The sequence below is a fragment of the Melanostigma gelatinosum genome (genome assembly GCF_949748355.1).
Source record: "Melanostigma gelatinosum genome assembly, chromosome: 1".
Lineage (NCBI taxonomy): Eukaryota > Metazoa > Chordata > Actinopteri > Perciformes > Zoarcidae > Melanostigma > Melanostigma gelatinosum.
Window position 1 is genome coordinate 2930492 of NC_136634.1, and position 15492 is coordinate 2945983.

Genomic DNA, 15492 nt, shown 5'->3' on the forward strand with positions numbered 1-15492 from the left:
TCATCTAAAATAATCCTCCTTTCTGGCTCGCTCAAGTTCCAGCCACTGTATGAGCTCAAGAGAGACAGAAATAGCAGAATCGGCAGTTACCACAGAAACCGGACCGCTCTGCCGTTTTGCCGTTCTTTCCGAGGGGGGGGTGGGGGGCGTTACCGTAGCAACAGAGACAACTGGTTGCCGTCAAGAGTTTGCTGCTTGGCTTTCATCAAATGGCCGTTTTCAGTTTTAAGCACCTTATTCTGCTCGTGGGGCAACAAACTTCCTCAGCAGGACGGTTCAGAGCCCAGTAGGGGCTTATCCCTGCATTGAAGAGATGATGTCAGGCAAAATAATACCCACCGTAAAGAAAATAAATAAATAATGGCCACTGATGAAAGAGCACTTACACAACGCTGGAGAGATATGAGCGATCGAAGTGATAGAAGATATGGCCTGCGGCAATCCTGCCACCATCAAACATACCTCCATTTGCAAATTGCATTTGCCTGAGCTCATCCTTATCAGCAGGCATGCCTTTTGGCAATCTAATATTAATCTTACGCAGCAATAGCCTGGTGAACAGTTAGTGCAGCGGTCAGGTTTACACAGGGCCGAGCATCACGGGAAGACTTTCACATCCCACTGCATCACGCGTGTAACGCTGCGTATCACAGATTATTGAGGCTCCAATCTGCAAATATGCTCACAGCTGATGATCAGGAAATATTGGTTTCACATTCACAAGGATGATAACTGATGTAATCCTGATGATGCCGGGGAGCTATACACTGGAAGTCACGTTAAACCAGTGAAGATCAGTATCAATGACATGATCCATGTCAATGCAACTTATATATATATATATATATATATATATATAAATAAATAACAGGGCTGGAGGAGAGATGTGGTCGATAAGTTAGAGCCTTTAAAGTCAGATGTAAAGGTGAACCACACATGAAAGCTGACATTTATTGTAAGACGGGGACTCTTTCCCGTCATCTCTCTATAGTTGTCTCTCATAAAATGCCCATCAATACACAACATGCGTTTGAAGCGGGTAAATTAATGTGGTTAAGGCCGATTCTATGCTGCCATCACATTAACTGATATTTCCTAAACAGTCTAAGACTGAACCTCACTCAGTATTTCCCAAGAGCCACAAGACAGTCTAGACCGCCTTAAACAGGCCAGGGTCTACGAAGGAATCCACCACCGTGAAGTTTGACTTCAAAAGACACTGAACCACGAGAATAGAGATGCACCAAACACAGATACTGATACTGATCCGATACGGACTCAAAGAGCTGGATCGGGTATCAGTGACAATGGGTCATGCTAGTATCGGATACCATCATTTCAAGAAATGACAGTTCAGTCCATTTATATCGATGTAGTCAGTACTTACACTTTGTTTTACACGTAAAAGAATGATCTCAGTCACGTCCTCACAGTGAGGTATACAGCTTATTAATTAACCCTCTGAAACCCAAAACCCGCCAGAAGGATGAAAAGGAATGTTTTCTTTAAACAAAACTAAACCGTTTACCACAACCAGAAGCTGTAAAAACTGTCATAATCGTCAGATTTGCATCTTTCCGAGGGTCCTTAAACACATCATGTGTGAGGAACGCATCTGTCAGAAAAATAAACTGAAAGTAAGCTTAAAATGGTGATACTTCATCAAAAACATTTTATTCTACACGTTTAAAATCTCGCCCTGAACAAACCGTTTGAAGTAACCAGATCCGGTAAAAAGCACTAAATTCTAAGCTCCTGAGCGCAGCTATGAAGCCGTGATTGATTCAACTGAGACCAACAGTCACGTAACAACAATTCTGTAAAACTTCAACTGAACTGCAGGCTGCTGAACACAGAGCAGAGAGGAGAGGATTAAACTATTTAAATAGCTCAATGTAGACATATAGCATGCAGATACTTACATTGGTAACTCTTGTGGGCACTAAAGACAGTTTGGAGTTCTCTCTACTTCTAGCCATGGTTGTGCTGTTTCCACAGAGGTGCAGGACTTTTACATTGCAGTGAAAATCAAGACCAAAGAGAAAAATGTGTCGGGAGCAAAAAACACCCCAAGATCTGCCGAAACCAAAAGTCCAGGTGTCGGATCAGAAATAGTCAGTGTGTGCTTATGAACTACAAACTGTGGCGACATAGAATCAACACAGGAACAAACCGCGAGCTTTATTTTGGTTCTGTTACAGCGTCCCTCCACCTAAACATCTACGAGTGTAGAAACAGAGTAAGAAAGAGAGCGAACTCACTGGACCCTTCGGTGACATCAGATCATCAATAGCACCGAGGCGGCAGTGCCGGTTGAACCGAGGTGCATTTCATTTAACTACAAGTCGCTGGTTTGGATCCGACCTGAAGTTTTTCACTTCCCCTCTCTCACTTCCTGAAGTTTAAATTACTTTAAAAAAGAAAGAAAATCAATACCGCTTCAGGCGGGAATAAAATCTCCCGGCAAACTCCAAGTCCTGACTTCCATTTTGATGAAGTGTGGAGTCATTGCACAGCTGCTGAATCATAAATATCTTCCTCATAACACCCTCTAACACACGGGCCAAACAAGAGGAAGCGGTAGAACGCAGTCGCCATTTACACACTTGTGTTGGATTGGCTTGTTGATAAGAGAGAAGGGGGGGGTGGACAGCTGATGAGGTCAAATGTCCAGAAATGAGGTAATTGCATTTACAGATTGGTGTATGAAGTGGATCACGTTTCTGCCCACGCTGGTGCATTTTTGGATGCATTTGGCAATTTTCACAAACGTCTTCATATTTGTTATACTGTTTTAAAGTAAGGTTTCATTTTGTTGAGGAGGTAAAAGAACACAAATAGGAGTCCGAGTCTGTTGATTGAGGACCAGACCGACATTTGTAACCAGTCGAGGTTTAGCAGACGTTTTCTGCGTCTATACTCTCGCAGAAGCCACCAGACTCCATTGTACAAAACAGTATTTTTACCTCGCAGAACTCATCGGGTACTGGTCCACCGCTGCCTCGATCGGTTGGTTTGATTGTATTATTGTGTGACTTCGGTGAATCTGAGCTAACCAAAGTCACAGTAATACAAACGAATTGACCGGTCGAGGCAGCGGTTAAACCAGAAACCCCCTTAACCCGCGAGGTAAAATTACAGTTTTTGTGAATGGAGTCTGGTGGCTTTGTCGAGATCATAGATAACTGCTTCAGTAAAACAAAGACGATGGATTAGTACCTCGTACAACCACACTTCAAAAACATCCAAACTATCCTTTTAGGATGTTGGAATGTGATTTTCACTTCCTCTACCATCGGCCATTATGAGAAAGAAGGAAGTCCCTGTTTGGATTCCAGAAAGAAATTCAGAACATTTCCAACGAAACCTGACCACTGACTGGCAATATGTAAAATGCAGCACAGAGGTTCATAGAGGCAGACATTTTGTTTCCTCCAGGGACAATTTGGCAATAGAATTACAGTCATGTCTAAAAATCAATGCCCTTATTGCTTATTTTAAAGACACTATGACACACGCAAATACATAAAAGCTTTCACATTTTTAGCCGTTTAGACGATTCGAGGTGAGTTAGAAGATTGCAGGAGATCAATAATTTCACACAGGCTCCACTTTCCGAGGCAATTTCCTGTTGCAGCGTTTGCTGATGCAGCGTTTTGCAGCATGGAAATAAACTTGGACCCGAGCGGTTTCCTAGCAGAGCAGTTCCAGTGAAATAGCCTATAAAAGGAGGCTGCACTTACCGAGGAGTGTTTCGACAAATGCTGGCGAGTTTACGACCTGAACCTACCGAGCTGAATGGGCGTTGTGTTATCGCCTCGGTCGGCCTCTTGTAGGTCTGTCTAGTCGGCTAACGCGACACAATTATTCTCCGTCAACGATTAGTTGATTCTATCCACGGAGAGCTTCTCCACAAAAGCACCTCTTTGAATCGTGTGTTCATCAGAGATGTGCTAATAAGTTTCTTGGTCATTCAGCGTGAAAAAAGCACATAAAAACGACTTATCGACTGTGAAAATGAAAATTCAACATTTACCAGCAGTATTGACAGAGACTGGTCGGTGGTGGTGTTCGTGGCAGCACCCACTAGGTGAGATCTGGTGATGATGGCTGTGTTGGAAAAGTACTGCTTACTTAATCAGCGTCTACTGAATACTGCCTCCTACATCAACGTATGATTCAACCAGCCAACTGTTTACACTGAAGGATGCCGGTCTCAGGTTCCCCACCAGCGGCTCCGTCCCGTCTCTCAACGTCGAAATTCGGATAACCTGATCACATGTTGGGAATCTAAACGGTTACTGTCTCGCATGAAAACTCATCAAAATGTATCAAAGTGACTCATCTCTTCATGGAGTCAGTCTTCTGTGTGGCTAAAACATGTTTTAAACTAAACTCGCCCTACACATTGATTTGGCATCATTTATTCTTTACTTTGATTACTAGAGAAAGACGAATTATAATATAGCATAGTCCAGACAATTATGACAATAAAATGTCATCAAAAGTGAGGATTATTCTTGGAAAGTCGTCAACATTTTGTCTCGATAATCCTCCACGAAGCTAAAAACAGACCCGGCGAGCTGAAAACACCGAGCACAACGTGACTGAGTGTAAGGCGTTACGTTGGACCTCAGAATGTGGCGCCAATTCAGAACCTTGGAGCACACGGACGAGACCACCTCAACCTCAGACCCGGCTTTGGTGACATGAGAGATGTGATCAGCACCAGGCCGGTACATCCAGAATACTCCACGGTGCCATCGGCTCATGGACACAGATTACAGCTCCCCCTCGATAGAGGCCGACGCACCAACAGCCAGTGCTGCTGCTGCTGCCGCTGCCGCCGCTGCTGCCGCTGCCGCCGCCGCTGCTGCCGCTGCCGCTGCCGCCGCCGCCGCCGCTGCCGCGCATGTCGGCTCTGATCTCACATCCAGAAAGTAAGTTACTTTTGGCTCCGACTGTGCGGCAACGACAGACTCAATCAGATCAGCTCAGACTTCCCTGAAGCAGCGGAGCAGGTAGTGGAGCGAGGCATTACGGTATTGATCTCAGTGAAAGGGTTTCTGGAGAGGGTGGGGTAGAAGGTGGAGGTGTGGGGGGGGGGGTGATTCGGCTTGGACACGTCGGCCCACATCTGGAGAGCAACACTACAACTCCTCTGAAGGAGGTGCACATTGTCCAAACACACACACGGTACACAACAGCAGTATGCTATGCTACACTGCGCTACGCTAACGCCACGCTTGCACCTCACAGCAATCTGACTGAGAAAAAAAAAAGACAGAGGAGGCTGATGCTTCTGGAAAAACACACACACACACACACGCACACACACACACACACACGCACACACACAATCGCAAACGTTCACAAAGACGCAATTAAAGCGGCATTCAACGGCACGCTGAAATGCATACAGGCAGGAGATGATTGCATACACATATATATAAATATATATATATATATATATGTATATATATATATTTATACGCGCAGCAAGGCGAGGAGTGAGCGAATGCGAGGCGTGCGGTGAGCGAGGAGTGACCAGCTAGCTCGTGGTGCCGACCCTCCGTGCTAAAATGGTAGATCCCGGATTTCTCAATCTGCCACCAGCAGCAACCATGGAGGCAAAACAGGAAGACGAAGAGGAGAGGATGCAAGAATAGAGGGAGAGAAGAAAATCCAGCCGTTTCCTTCCCTCCCTCTGACAAAACGCACACAAATAGAAACACATGAATAAAAACACCGTTACATGAACGAGGACAGAACACAGAGGCGGCAGGAGGATGTTGGTGGTACTTACATGAGGACTCTGTGCCGAACATGGCTAGGCCGGGAGCTGTGATGGAGAGAGGAGGGGGGAGGAGGAGGAGGAGGAAAGACAGTGGAGAGCAAGGGGAGGGCGAGAGAAGGAGAGAGAGGGAGGGATGGGGGGGAGGAGGTTGATGAGCAGGCAGCTACACAGCGGGGGTCATCAAAGCAACACAATGCAGCCAGCCGGCCGTCGCTGCCTCACAGATGCCACCGACTCCGCTATCCGCTTATAAAACGCCTTCGTCCAGTCCACACACACACACACACACACACACACACTCAGTCCGGCCACGGAAAAAACAAAAACAGGAGGTCTTGTGGAGGATTTAAATCAATCGATAAATAAATATAAAATAAAGAAATCCTTCACAGCCGAGGGAAGAACTGTGATTAAATCCGGAGATGTGGTCGCGGCTAGCGATCGCATCTCTCTGCAGCCTATGTCCTCCGTCACTCTCTCACTTCTCATTCAGTGTTTACTAATGGGTAGAGAGAGGGGGGGGGTGAGGCTTTACCGGGGAGAAGGGAGGGTTGGATGGAGGGGGGGGGGGGGTGAAAAGCTAAAAATGTGGTGAAGAGCTGTAAGACAATAGTTTTGCAAACAGAGAGTGACGTCAGAATGGCTGACTTCTGCTGCCAGATGGAGATATATAGACAGGGTGGGAGGGAAGGGAGAAGGAAACAAGGACAAACAGGACGGAAGGACAGAGAGGGAGAGACGGCGGGGCAAAAAAAAGGGGGAGGAGAAAGGAGGAGAGATGGTACGGTGAGGGAAGGAACAAGGAGGCGAAAGCAAAGATGGTAAAAAGAGAGGGAATATAAGAGGGAGGGTAGGACGGAGAAGAGGGAGGGAGGGAGGGGCAGATAAAGAGATGCAGAGGGGGAGGAGGGAGGCAGCAGGGGGGTGAGGGGCACCGGCGAGAAAGAGAGGGAGAGTGACCAATCACAATGGGGTAAAAAATATGGTAAAAAAACAAAAAGCCACTCGAGATACAACGGGACAAAAACACACAGGAAGGGGGGGGGGCAGTCTATTTCTGACCAAGTAGCAAAAGAGAAATAATAAATAAACGTTTTTCCATTTTCTAACCAAGCTGAGCCTCTCATTAAGCTCATACAACAGGCATCAACTGTCTGGAAGTAATTGATTATTCTGCTGATTATTTCTCCATTGATCATTAACCCTGTGAATGGTTAAATAAAGCGGCGACGTGGTCGACCAATAGTGTGATATAAGACATGCAAAAGACATCATTTATCCTGATTTCAGTGCTCTGTAAATACTCTCTTGTGAGGCTATTCTTAGATGTACATTGTTGGTTATTCATTAAAAAGATGAAGCGCAATAGAGCACAGCGTATTTATTATAAAATAGAACAGAACACTTTAAGTTATCTTTCAATATTTTTATATTCACTGAAATGATGATTAAATATGTATCCAACATATTGAATTAAAAGCTGTGGAGACACACCATGTGTTCCGTGAGTGGCTTGATCCAAACACTGAAGGGCCAGATTTTTTTAATAATCTTAAATTCATTAATTTTTGATACGATATGAATGCAATATTAACTGGGAGAATGGGGACTTCCTAAAAATTGGCGTGGAGCGATCAGATCAGAGAGAAGACGTTTCACTCCGAACTACAGAAACACACCATCCACAAGCTCAACGTGTTTCACTCTGAAATCAGAAATGTACTTCCCCAAAGTCCATTTCTACACACGGTTATCAAATAACAAACAAATACCAAAAATAATAGTCATATCTAATCTACGTTTTCGTTTACCCGTCGCCATTTTCTTACGAGTGCCGGAGGCGAGACGGCTCACTCCATCATCACTCTTTTTTGGGGGTTTACTAACCGACATGACGCTCTTCTTGCCCCCTGGAGAGCAGCTGGTCCTCACTGTTGAGCCGTGGATTGTGGTGTTGGAGTGAAAGCTCTTCACTTATGAATTATCTTTGGGGAGGACAGAGAGCACTTTAACTTTGGCCTGAGTCAAGCTACTCACAAAGAAACTGACAGTGACAGCTGACACCATCATGCCGCCGGCTACAGTCGACATTTTAACAGACAGCGATGATCAGCGCCGAAGAAAAATGGCTAAAAGTGAGAAGCTGCCGGCTGAAGGTTTTGGACTCTATCTCATCCAAGCTGTCAGTTGTTAAGATCTTGACTTGTAAAGATGGATGTGCTCCATGGATGTGCTCATTTATGACGATTACCGATGTCCCATCCTTTAATACCGGTCCCATCCTTTAATACCGGTCCCATCCTTTAAGACCGGTCCCATCCTTTAAGACCGGTCCCATCCTTTAATACCGGTCCCATCCTTTAAGACCGGTCCCATCCTTTAAGACCGGTCCCATCCTTTAATACCGGTCCCATCCTTTAATACCGGTCCCATCCTTTAATACCGGTCCCATCCTTTAATACCGGTCCCATCCTTTAAGACCGGTCCCATCCTTGAATACCGGTCCCATCCTTTAATACCGGTCCCATCCTTTAAGACCGGTCCCATCCTTTAATACCGGTCCCATCCTTTAATACCGGTCCCATCCTTTAATACCGGTCCCATCCTTTAATACCGGTCCCATCCTTTAATACCGGTCCCATCCTTTAATACCGGTCCCATCCTTTAAGACCGGTCCCATCCTTGAATACCGGTCCCATCCTTTAATACCGGTCCCATCCTTTAAGACCGGTCCCATCCTTTAAGACCGGTCCCATCCTTTAATACCAGTTCCATAAAAACACACAATAAAAGATTGTATTTTTATTTTTAATAGTTTTAATTATGTATTATAGGGAAGTTAAAAAAAAGTTGAAGGGAAGTCATAATTAACAACCATTTTAAAAGATTACTTTTGAACACATGACGATAACTTTAAAATTAAACTTTGCACAATATCTTGTTTCCGTACATTCGACGTTAGCTCCAGTTTCAACAGGAAGTTATTGTTCACAGTGTATTGTGATCGACAGCTAATTTCACACTACGATGGTTGAACTGTGTAGTTAATCGGCGGTTCACATGCATGCTGAACCGTATGGCGGGTCCATACGGATCACGGATAAACTACCGGTACTGATCCTCAGGATACTCCCAATAGTTTTGCAAAAATCCAGCTACGCACACATCAGGTTTTCTAATTACGAGCAACTGAAACGTTCAACAAACATTGCGACTCCGTATATTTGCTCTGCCACTGCACAATCTGTCGATGCGTCTCCTGCCAAAGCATCACATGCGTCTCTGAGGAAACAGATGCAGGAACAACCTGTGCTCACAACTGCTCATTACTTCAATTCAATTTCACAAATGTGAAGCTCCAACGAGCGCTCAGTGAATGTCTCACTTAAACACAGTGCTCTCTTCAGTGGGACTGCATTGATGAGCCATTTGTTTATTCCAGAACAATGCACACCTCACCTCATCGATAAGTACACCCCCCCCCCCTTCCTCCCTATACAAACCCCCGGAAAAGCATCTCCTCCTGGTTGCGAGGCAACTGAGAATAAGTGAGAGAGGAGTGAGGCCATCCTTCGGTGAGAGGAAAAAGGAGAAAGATATAAAAGGAGGAGGAAGAGGATGAGGAAGAGGAGGGGGAGGACCGTCTGTTAGAAAAGCAAGACTTGATGTTTTGAAGAGGAATTGTGTCAATGAAGAGGTGACACAGAGACATCAGAAAGAAACCACAGTGTGTCGTCAACTACATTATCCCCTCCTTAGCAAACGTTACACAGACTGAACACTGATCAGCATCAATCACACATCAATATTTATTCACGAAGAAAAGACGTGTCTTTTTCATCGTTCCCCCCCCCAGCTTAATAGATCATAGGAAGAGGTCAGGACGACACCACCACACCAATGTGTCTCCACCCAGACACAAGCTTATTTGCTGGCGGTCACATTTAGCATTTAACTGGCGATCATTTCCTGAACTGAATTGAATTTACAGCACTCGGAGCCAGCAGGTGTGAAAATATGGATTGTGCCAACCACATCCGCCGAGCAGACAACAGCAGGGATCGGCAGTCTTTTGATAACCACACAATCACCCCCCCCACCCCGTCCTCCAGACCCCCGTTTGCCTTTCAGAGGAAGCAGACCACCACAAAAGGAAGGTCGGCGAGGCTTTGATTGCCTCCACTGTGTCACCATTCAGCGAACTGGGCCAGGACTGTCGCTGCTGACACCCACTGGTCAGAGTGGGGAACGACCCAGAGCTAACCAGAAACCCAGTGCAGTGAATGCACAAAGAAAGAGAACTTGATAAGAGATGGTCACCGAATGCTCAACACTGATCTGAAAAGGTCCAGACGAGCTGAAGCTCAGTCAGCGTGAACGATGGATTCTTCTCCATCCAGGATATGTTTGTTAAGCACACAGCAGTGTCTCCCGTCACACTCGCACACTTACAGAGGTAGAGCATACAATCTCATTTGAATGTGATGATAGGAAAGAGTAACCTCTGTATTCATAGATCCTCTTCCTCCTGGTTTATGAGCTTTAACTTTGGGCACAGCCAGAGCTGGTGTTGTGTTCAGGGAATGAAATCAGACACCTGCTGTCTGCCAAATACAGAGTATGTTTTTGGACTGTAGCAGGTAAAAAATACTCCATAAAACAGGAGCCTGGAGGGGAGAAAAACTGCCAAAAACTACAAGCTGATTGCGCATTTTGTTCAGACTGTAAATGAGAAGTGGACGCAGTCATGGTGACATCACCCGTTGGTTTGTGGACTGATGCTTTGAAGCCTTGAGTTACGCAATTTCGTCGCCATCTTGGATTATGGCCGTTGCCATTTTGGTTGTTTTTTTTGCAGCCAATGAAGGGACGTTACCGTGTTTGGAATGCGGAGAAGTGATATAGAGACGCCGTATACGTCTCTGGTAGCAGCAGCGACCTGTCAATCACAGTAAGCCCCGCCCTAAAGACCATAATTTACTAAATGAACATCACGCTGTGTTGAAGAAGACTTGAAACTAGAGATTGAGACATAAACTCATGCTTACAATGTTTACTGAGGTAATAAATCAAGAGAGAAGTAGAGTCATTTTCTCATAGACTTCTATACAACCAGAGGAGTCGCCCCCTGGTGGACACTAGAGAGAATGCAGGTTTTAAGACACCTCCGCATCGGCTACACTCTGCGGGAGGTTGCCGCCTGGTTGTGTGCCCATATGTGATGTCTCAATTCACCGGTGTGGCAACGTTTTGCCTTCCCGGTGAGTTGTCTGAACACTAAACGTGTCTGAAGGAGAGTTTAAATGAGGATTGACACAGAACCGGCAGCTACCGAACAGAAAATACAACCTCAAGTCAAAGATGTAATCTCGTGCTGTTAACAAATGAGTCGGTCCTAATTGTGATAACAGAACACCTGATGAGTGCTTCAGGCAGCCTGTGTCTGGCATTAGGCAGATTCCTCTTGTCAGAGAGTTTGCATAGATTTAAATATGTGCAGGCAGAGGCCATCGGACACATCATTCATCAAACTGTCTCTGCATGCAAAGTAGAACGCCGGAGTGAGGAGAACAAACACCTGGCTGTGGCTGATCAACTAATCTCTTTGGCACGTAACCAACCACTACACACAGCTGCTCTTTCTCTTTGTTACTGAGGGCCGGCACCTGAAGTCAGAGCTCTGTTGTGGTGGGACTACAAAGGTTATGCTTTCATTATTCAGCCAGACTCCTCAGGTCCCACAGCAACTTTGAACTCGTGAAAAACATTGTTTCTAAGATATACGCTGCTTGCCAATTTGGTAGCAAGTAATAATCTTCTGGAGGTCTTGTTCTGAAAACGACGTCCTCCACACAAACACTTGACTGCATCGTACATTCCCTTTTAAAAGGGACACGCTCATTTTTAGGTTCTCACTTTAGTTCATGTTTACAACTTGTACGTAAGTACAGTATTTGAGTAAATGTACTTCCATCACTGATTAATACTATGCTGTACCAAAGACATTAAGCAACCAAATCAAGTGCTGGTGTGACAGTGGGCGGCACCAGTGCTCCCAGTGGAGACGTTAGTCTGGGAGGTACCGTAGAGATAACTCCTCGTCCATCGCAGACTTTTAAAGCCAGCGACAGGAATTAATAGAAACAGGAAGTCCGACAAAAGTTCAGCTCAGCACACGATATAGTTTGAACCAGGTTGCAACCTCTGGTTCTGAAAAGTGAAGCTAATGCTGAAGTGTTTTAAACCTGCATTCTCTCTAGTGTCCACCAGGGGGCGACTCCTCTGGTTGTATAGAAGTCTATAGAAAATGACTCTACTTCTCTCTTGATTTATTACCTCAGTAAACATTGTAAACATGAGTTTATGTCTCAATCTCTAGTTTCAAGTCTTCTTCAATACAGCATGATGTTCATTTAGTACATTATGGTCCATTTAGAGTCACACAGACCATAAAGCAGGGGATGCTTTAGGGCGGGGCTACACGGTGATTGACAGGTTGCTACCAGAGCCGCATACAGCATCTCTACGTCCAAATATGGTCACTTCCATTCATAGTTTGAAAAAAGATGGCGATGGCCAAAATGCCGAACTCGAGGCTTTAAAACAGCAGTCCACAAACCGATGGGTGAAAAATGGTGAGCACAAGCACTGAAGAAGTGAGTTTACACTTTAAATCTAATCTGTTTCCATTTACCAAAAACACAACACACTCAGACGATGCTGAAATATTAGAAAGCGTCCTCTTCCTTAGCTACGGACCAAGCTGCTCCTGGTCTTGCGCCCATCCTTCATGACTGCTTAAAGAGTTAGTGAGGGGGATATATATATATATATTCAGGCTTTTACCTGGATTCACCTGCTCCCTGTACTTCAGCAGCTGAGTGACTCGTTGTACAGTCGGGGGTGTCTACGTAGCGGCCTTGACCTTTTCCCTCACTTGGCCAGAGGTTCAGATGTTAGAGAGCCAGCTGTGAGGGCTTCGGACTAGTTTGCCTTGAATTACCGCTTCGAGTTACCTTTGACTTCCCGTCAAAGGTAGGGTAAACATTTCTGGCTGAGCTCATGTTACCGACAGCAGCGCAGGTTCTAAATAAAGCTTCCCGACCAGTCTGATCCGGCTGAGTGGTGAATGTGTGTCACATCCCTCCACCACCTCACAGGGCTTCTTCACACTCTTTTCATCCTCACACTTTCATACGGCACCTTCCTTCTGGATTCTAACACGTGGGTCAGTGTGCCGTATGGAAATGTTTGTGTTAGTGCACCACCGTGACTTTTCCTTCTTAAAGAACATTTATTGTCCCCAGAGCTGTGGAGAGACTTGGTGTAAAAGGCTTCACTGCCTTCATCCCAGGCTGAAAATGTCAGAATCCTTTTGCAGGAATAAAAAGATTGTGTTTCTAATGCTTGAATTAGTTCTCCGGGGGAACATTACGGCCCGGGATACATGGCCTGCAGAATCCGTCTGAACTCAGATACAAGTTATCATCAGTGGTCTTTGGAGGCAGAGACGTACTCATACGCCGTTTCTTCCCCGTCAGCACTGCTCCAAATGTGCAGATGGAACCACAAAACGGTCCGTAAATCTCTCTTTGCGCTCCGACCTTTTCAGTCTCGCGGCTGCATATCAAAATGATAATGCCTTTTTCATCCAGAGTCATCGTTTTACGCAACTGTGCCACAAACGGCTTATTGCTGAGCTTAGCAATCTGCACACTACATGATGCAGCGGTGCGTGGATGACGGTTGCGGTCGCTAACTTAAAGAAGCCAACAAACAGAGAGGTGCCGGCCTGCGTGAGAGTCCATCAACGTGAAAACATGTCTCACAACAACCAGGACACCACCATCTCACCTTCATCGGAGTGGTTTCTGATGCGGCACATCAATTAGTCGTGGGACTTCTAGATCACCAAAGACGTTATAATTTAGGGGCGAGTATTTGTCCACGTATTGAGAAAATACCTCATGATCAGTGATCCTCAGTGTGTTGTGAGGATTGTGCTGATTGTGGACGTATTTCTGGGCCAATTTTCAAACTGAAAACAAGACAATCGTCATTTACATACATGGATTTTTACCTTTTCTAGAGTTAAATCTTACTCCCAGGATGAACTAGCCAAACGTAGACTGAGCAGGAGGCTCTTTCAGCTCTGTGCTTTTGGTAAGAGACACACGACGAAGGTGCACGTCTGCAACAGGACCAGACAAGTTCTCTGCTAGACGCCAAAAGTCATTCTTAGAAATGCAAGAAGCTAATAACTCAATCAAAAGAAGAGGAAGCAAGAAAGAGAGAAAGTATCTGAGGTAGTAAACAGAGGAATCCCACAGCTCAACGATCACAACAAAGAGGAACACAGAAGAACACTCACGTACGCTGCTGGTGATGAGGAACAGGAAGAGAAAGCAGGTCGTGAACAGAACACGTTGCTCTCAGTTGGAGATGTGACACGAGGTCAGTCTGGGTACAGAGAAGCTGTGGTTGTGAACTTATGTGCAGCAGAGAGCGATTACCTACGTGACATTAGTCAAATACATAACAAACACAGATTTCTCCATCTTAATCCATATTACAGCTCAGAGGTGCACAATGTGCATGTGTGTGCAGCACCGCAGGGGTTCATTTGCTTATGAAAATCTGCTGCCGTTGTACATTTTGACTCAGCGGCTAACGGAGCCGTCAAAGAGACTCGTCTACCCGCTGAAATACCTCATTCCTCATTCAAAACTCACTGCGACAACACGGGAAACCATTCCAGTGAGTCCCAGGCTGTGAGAGGTGAGGACACACATTTGTCTGTCATAAGAAGTGATTTCACACCTTGTGTATACAGGCTTATAATTGGCTTATAGGATGTCACAAGCACAATTAAGATTTTAAAAAGAGAATAGCTGTGAGAAACAACAAAGACATGATAATGTTTAGCCATAAACAAGAAGAAAGTCAAACTAAATGATTCCCCGGTTTGTAGATATTTCCCCTGATATTGAAATTCTTTACAAGGAATTTAGAGCAATTTCTAGTAACTTAGTAAAAGTCATCTTGCATGCATTCACAGACTGATGCAGTACACACCATGTACATGAACACCTTACCTGTGCAAGACGTGCCCAGGTGTGCCCTGTCCTCTCTAGTTGGAGCCAGCTGGCTTTACTGAGAGAGCACATTCTTCCTTCTGCTGCTCAGCACACTGAGCCACGGTGATCACCCACCAGGAGGTAGAAACACTTGAGGAGCTTTACTTCAGGGCTCAACATGTATGTTGAAGTTCACTTTAAATGCATCCCTCAATAAAAGGATGCATGACAGCACTGTACACTGTAGAGAACCAGATATAGGACATATTGACCCATGATGGAGACCATTACAAACTCGTCAGAGTTGTATCATGGCTCTAAGATCATCTCATTATATTTAACATCAGACACGCACGTGTTTTTGTCCCAAGCGCGAGGGTTTTCCATTTAAACTTGGCTACGTGTTAGCCACTCAGCTAGCTGCTAACAGGAGGAGCTGGCTAAAGGTTTACAAAGCATTCAAAACTTTTTTTGTTTCTGGAGGAGCGTTAAAGCGACATGCATGTGTGTGTGTGCGAGTTTACCTTGATGTGTGTGAAGCCAGTTAAATCCGTATTCGTCGCTAGCGTTTCTCCCACCAGCAGTGCAACATGTGTCTCTGGTTCCCAGCAGCTGGTG

General features: G+C 45.3%; 1 protein-coding gene across 9 annotated transcripts in view; it reads right to left on the minus strand.

Moving 5' to 3' along the window:
* LOC306785205 (suppressor of tumorigenicity 7 protein homolog) overlaps positions 1-15489 on the minus strand; it is a 36689-nt gene extending 21200 nt beyond the window's left edge. For 7 of the 9 annotated variants that reach the window (XM_079279465.1, XM_079279463.1, XM_079279459.1 and 4 more), the window contains exons 1-2: positions 15399-15465; positions 5807-5842 (exon numbers count right to left, since the gene is read on the minus strand). In XM_079279465.1, the coding sequence (XP_079135591.1) occupies positions 5807-5828 (22 nt within the window). In that variant the 5' untranslated portion in view covers positions 5829-5842; positions 15399-15465. Of the gene's footprint in view, positions 1-5806; positions 5843-14892; positions 15016-15398 lie in introns of those variants that run through there. The other 2 variants (XM_079279460.1, XM_079279464.1) reach the window with 2 other exon arrangements.
* Positions 15490-15492: the final 3 nt, after the last annotated feature.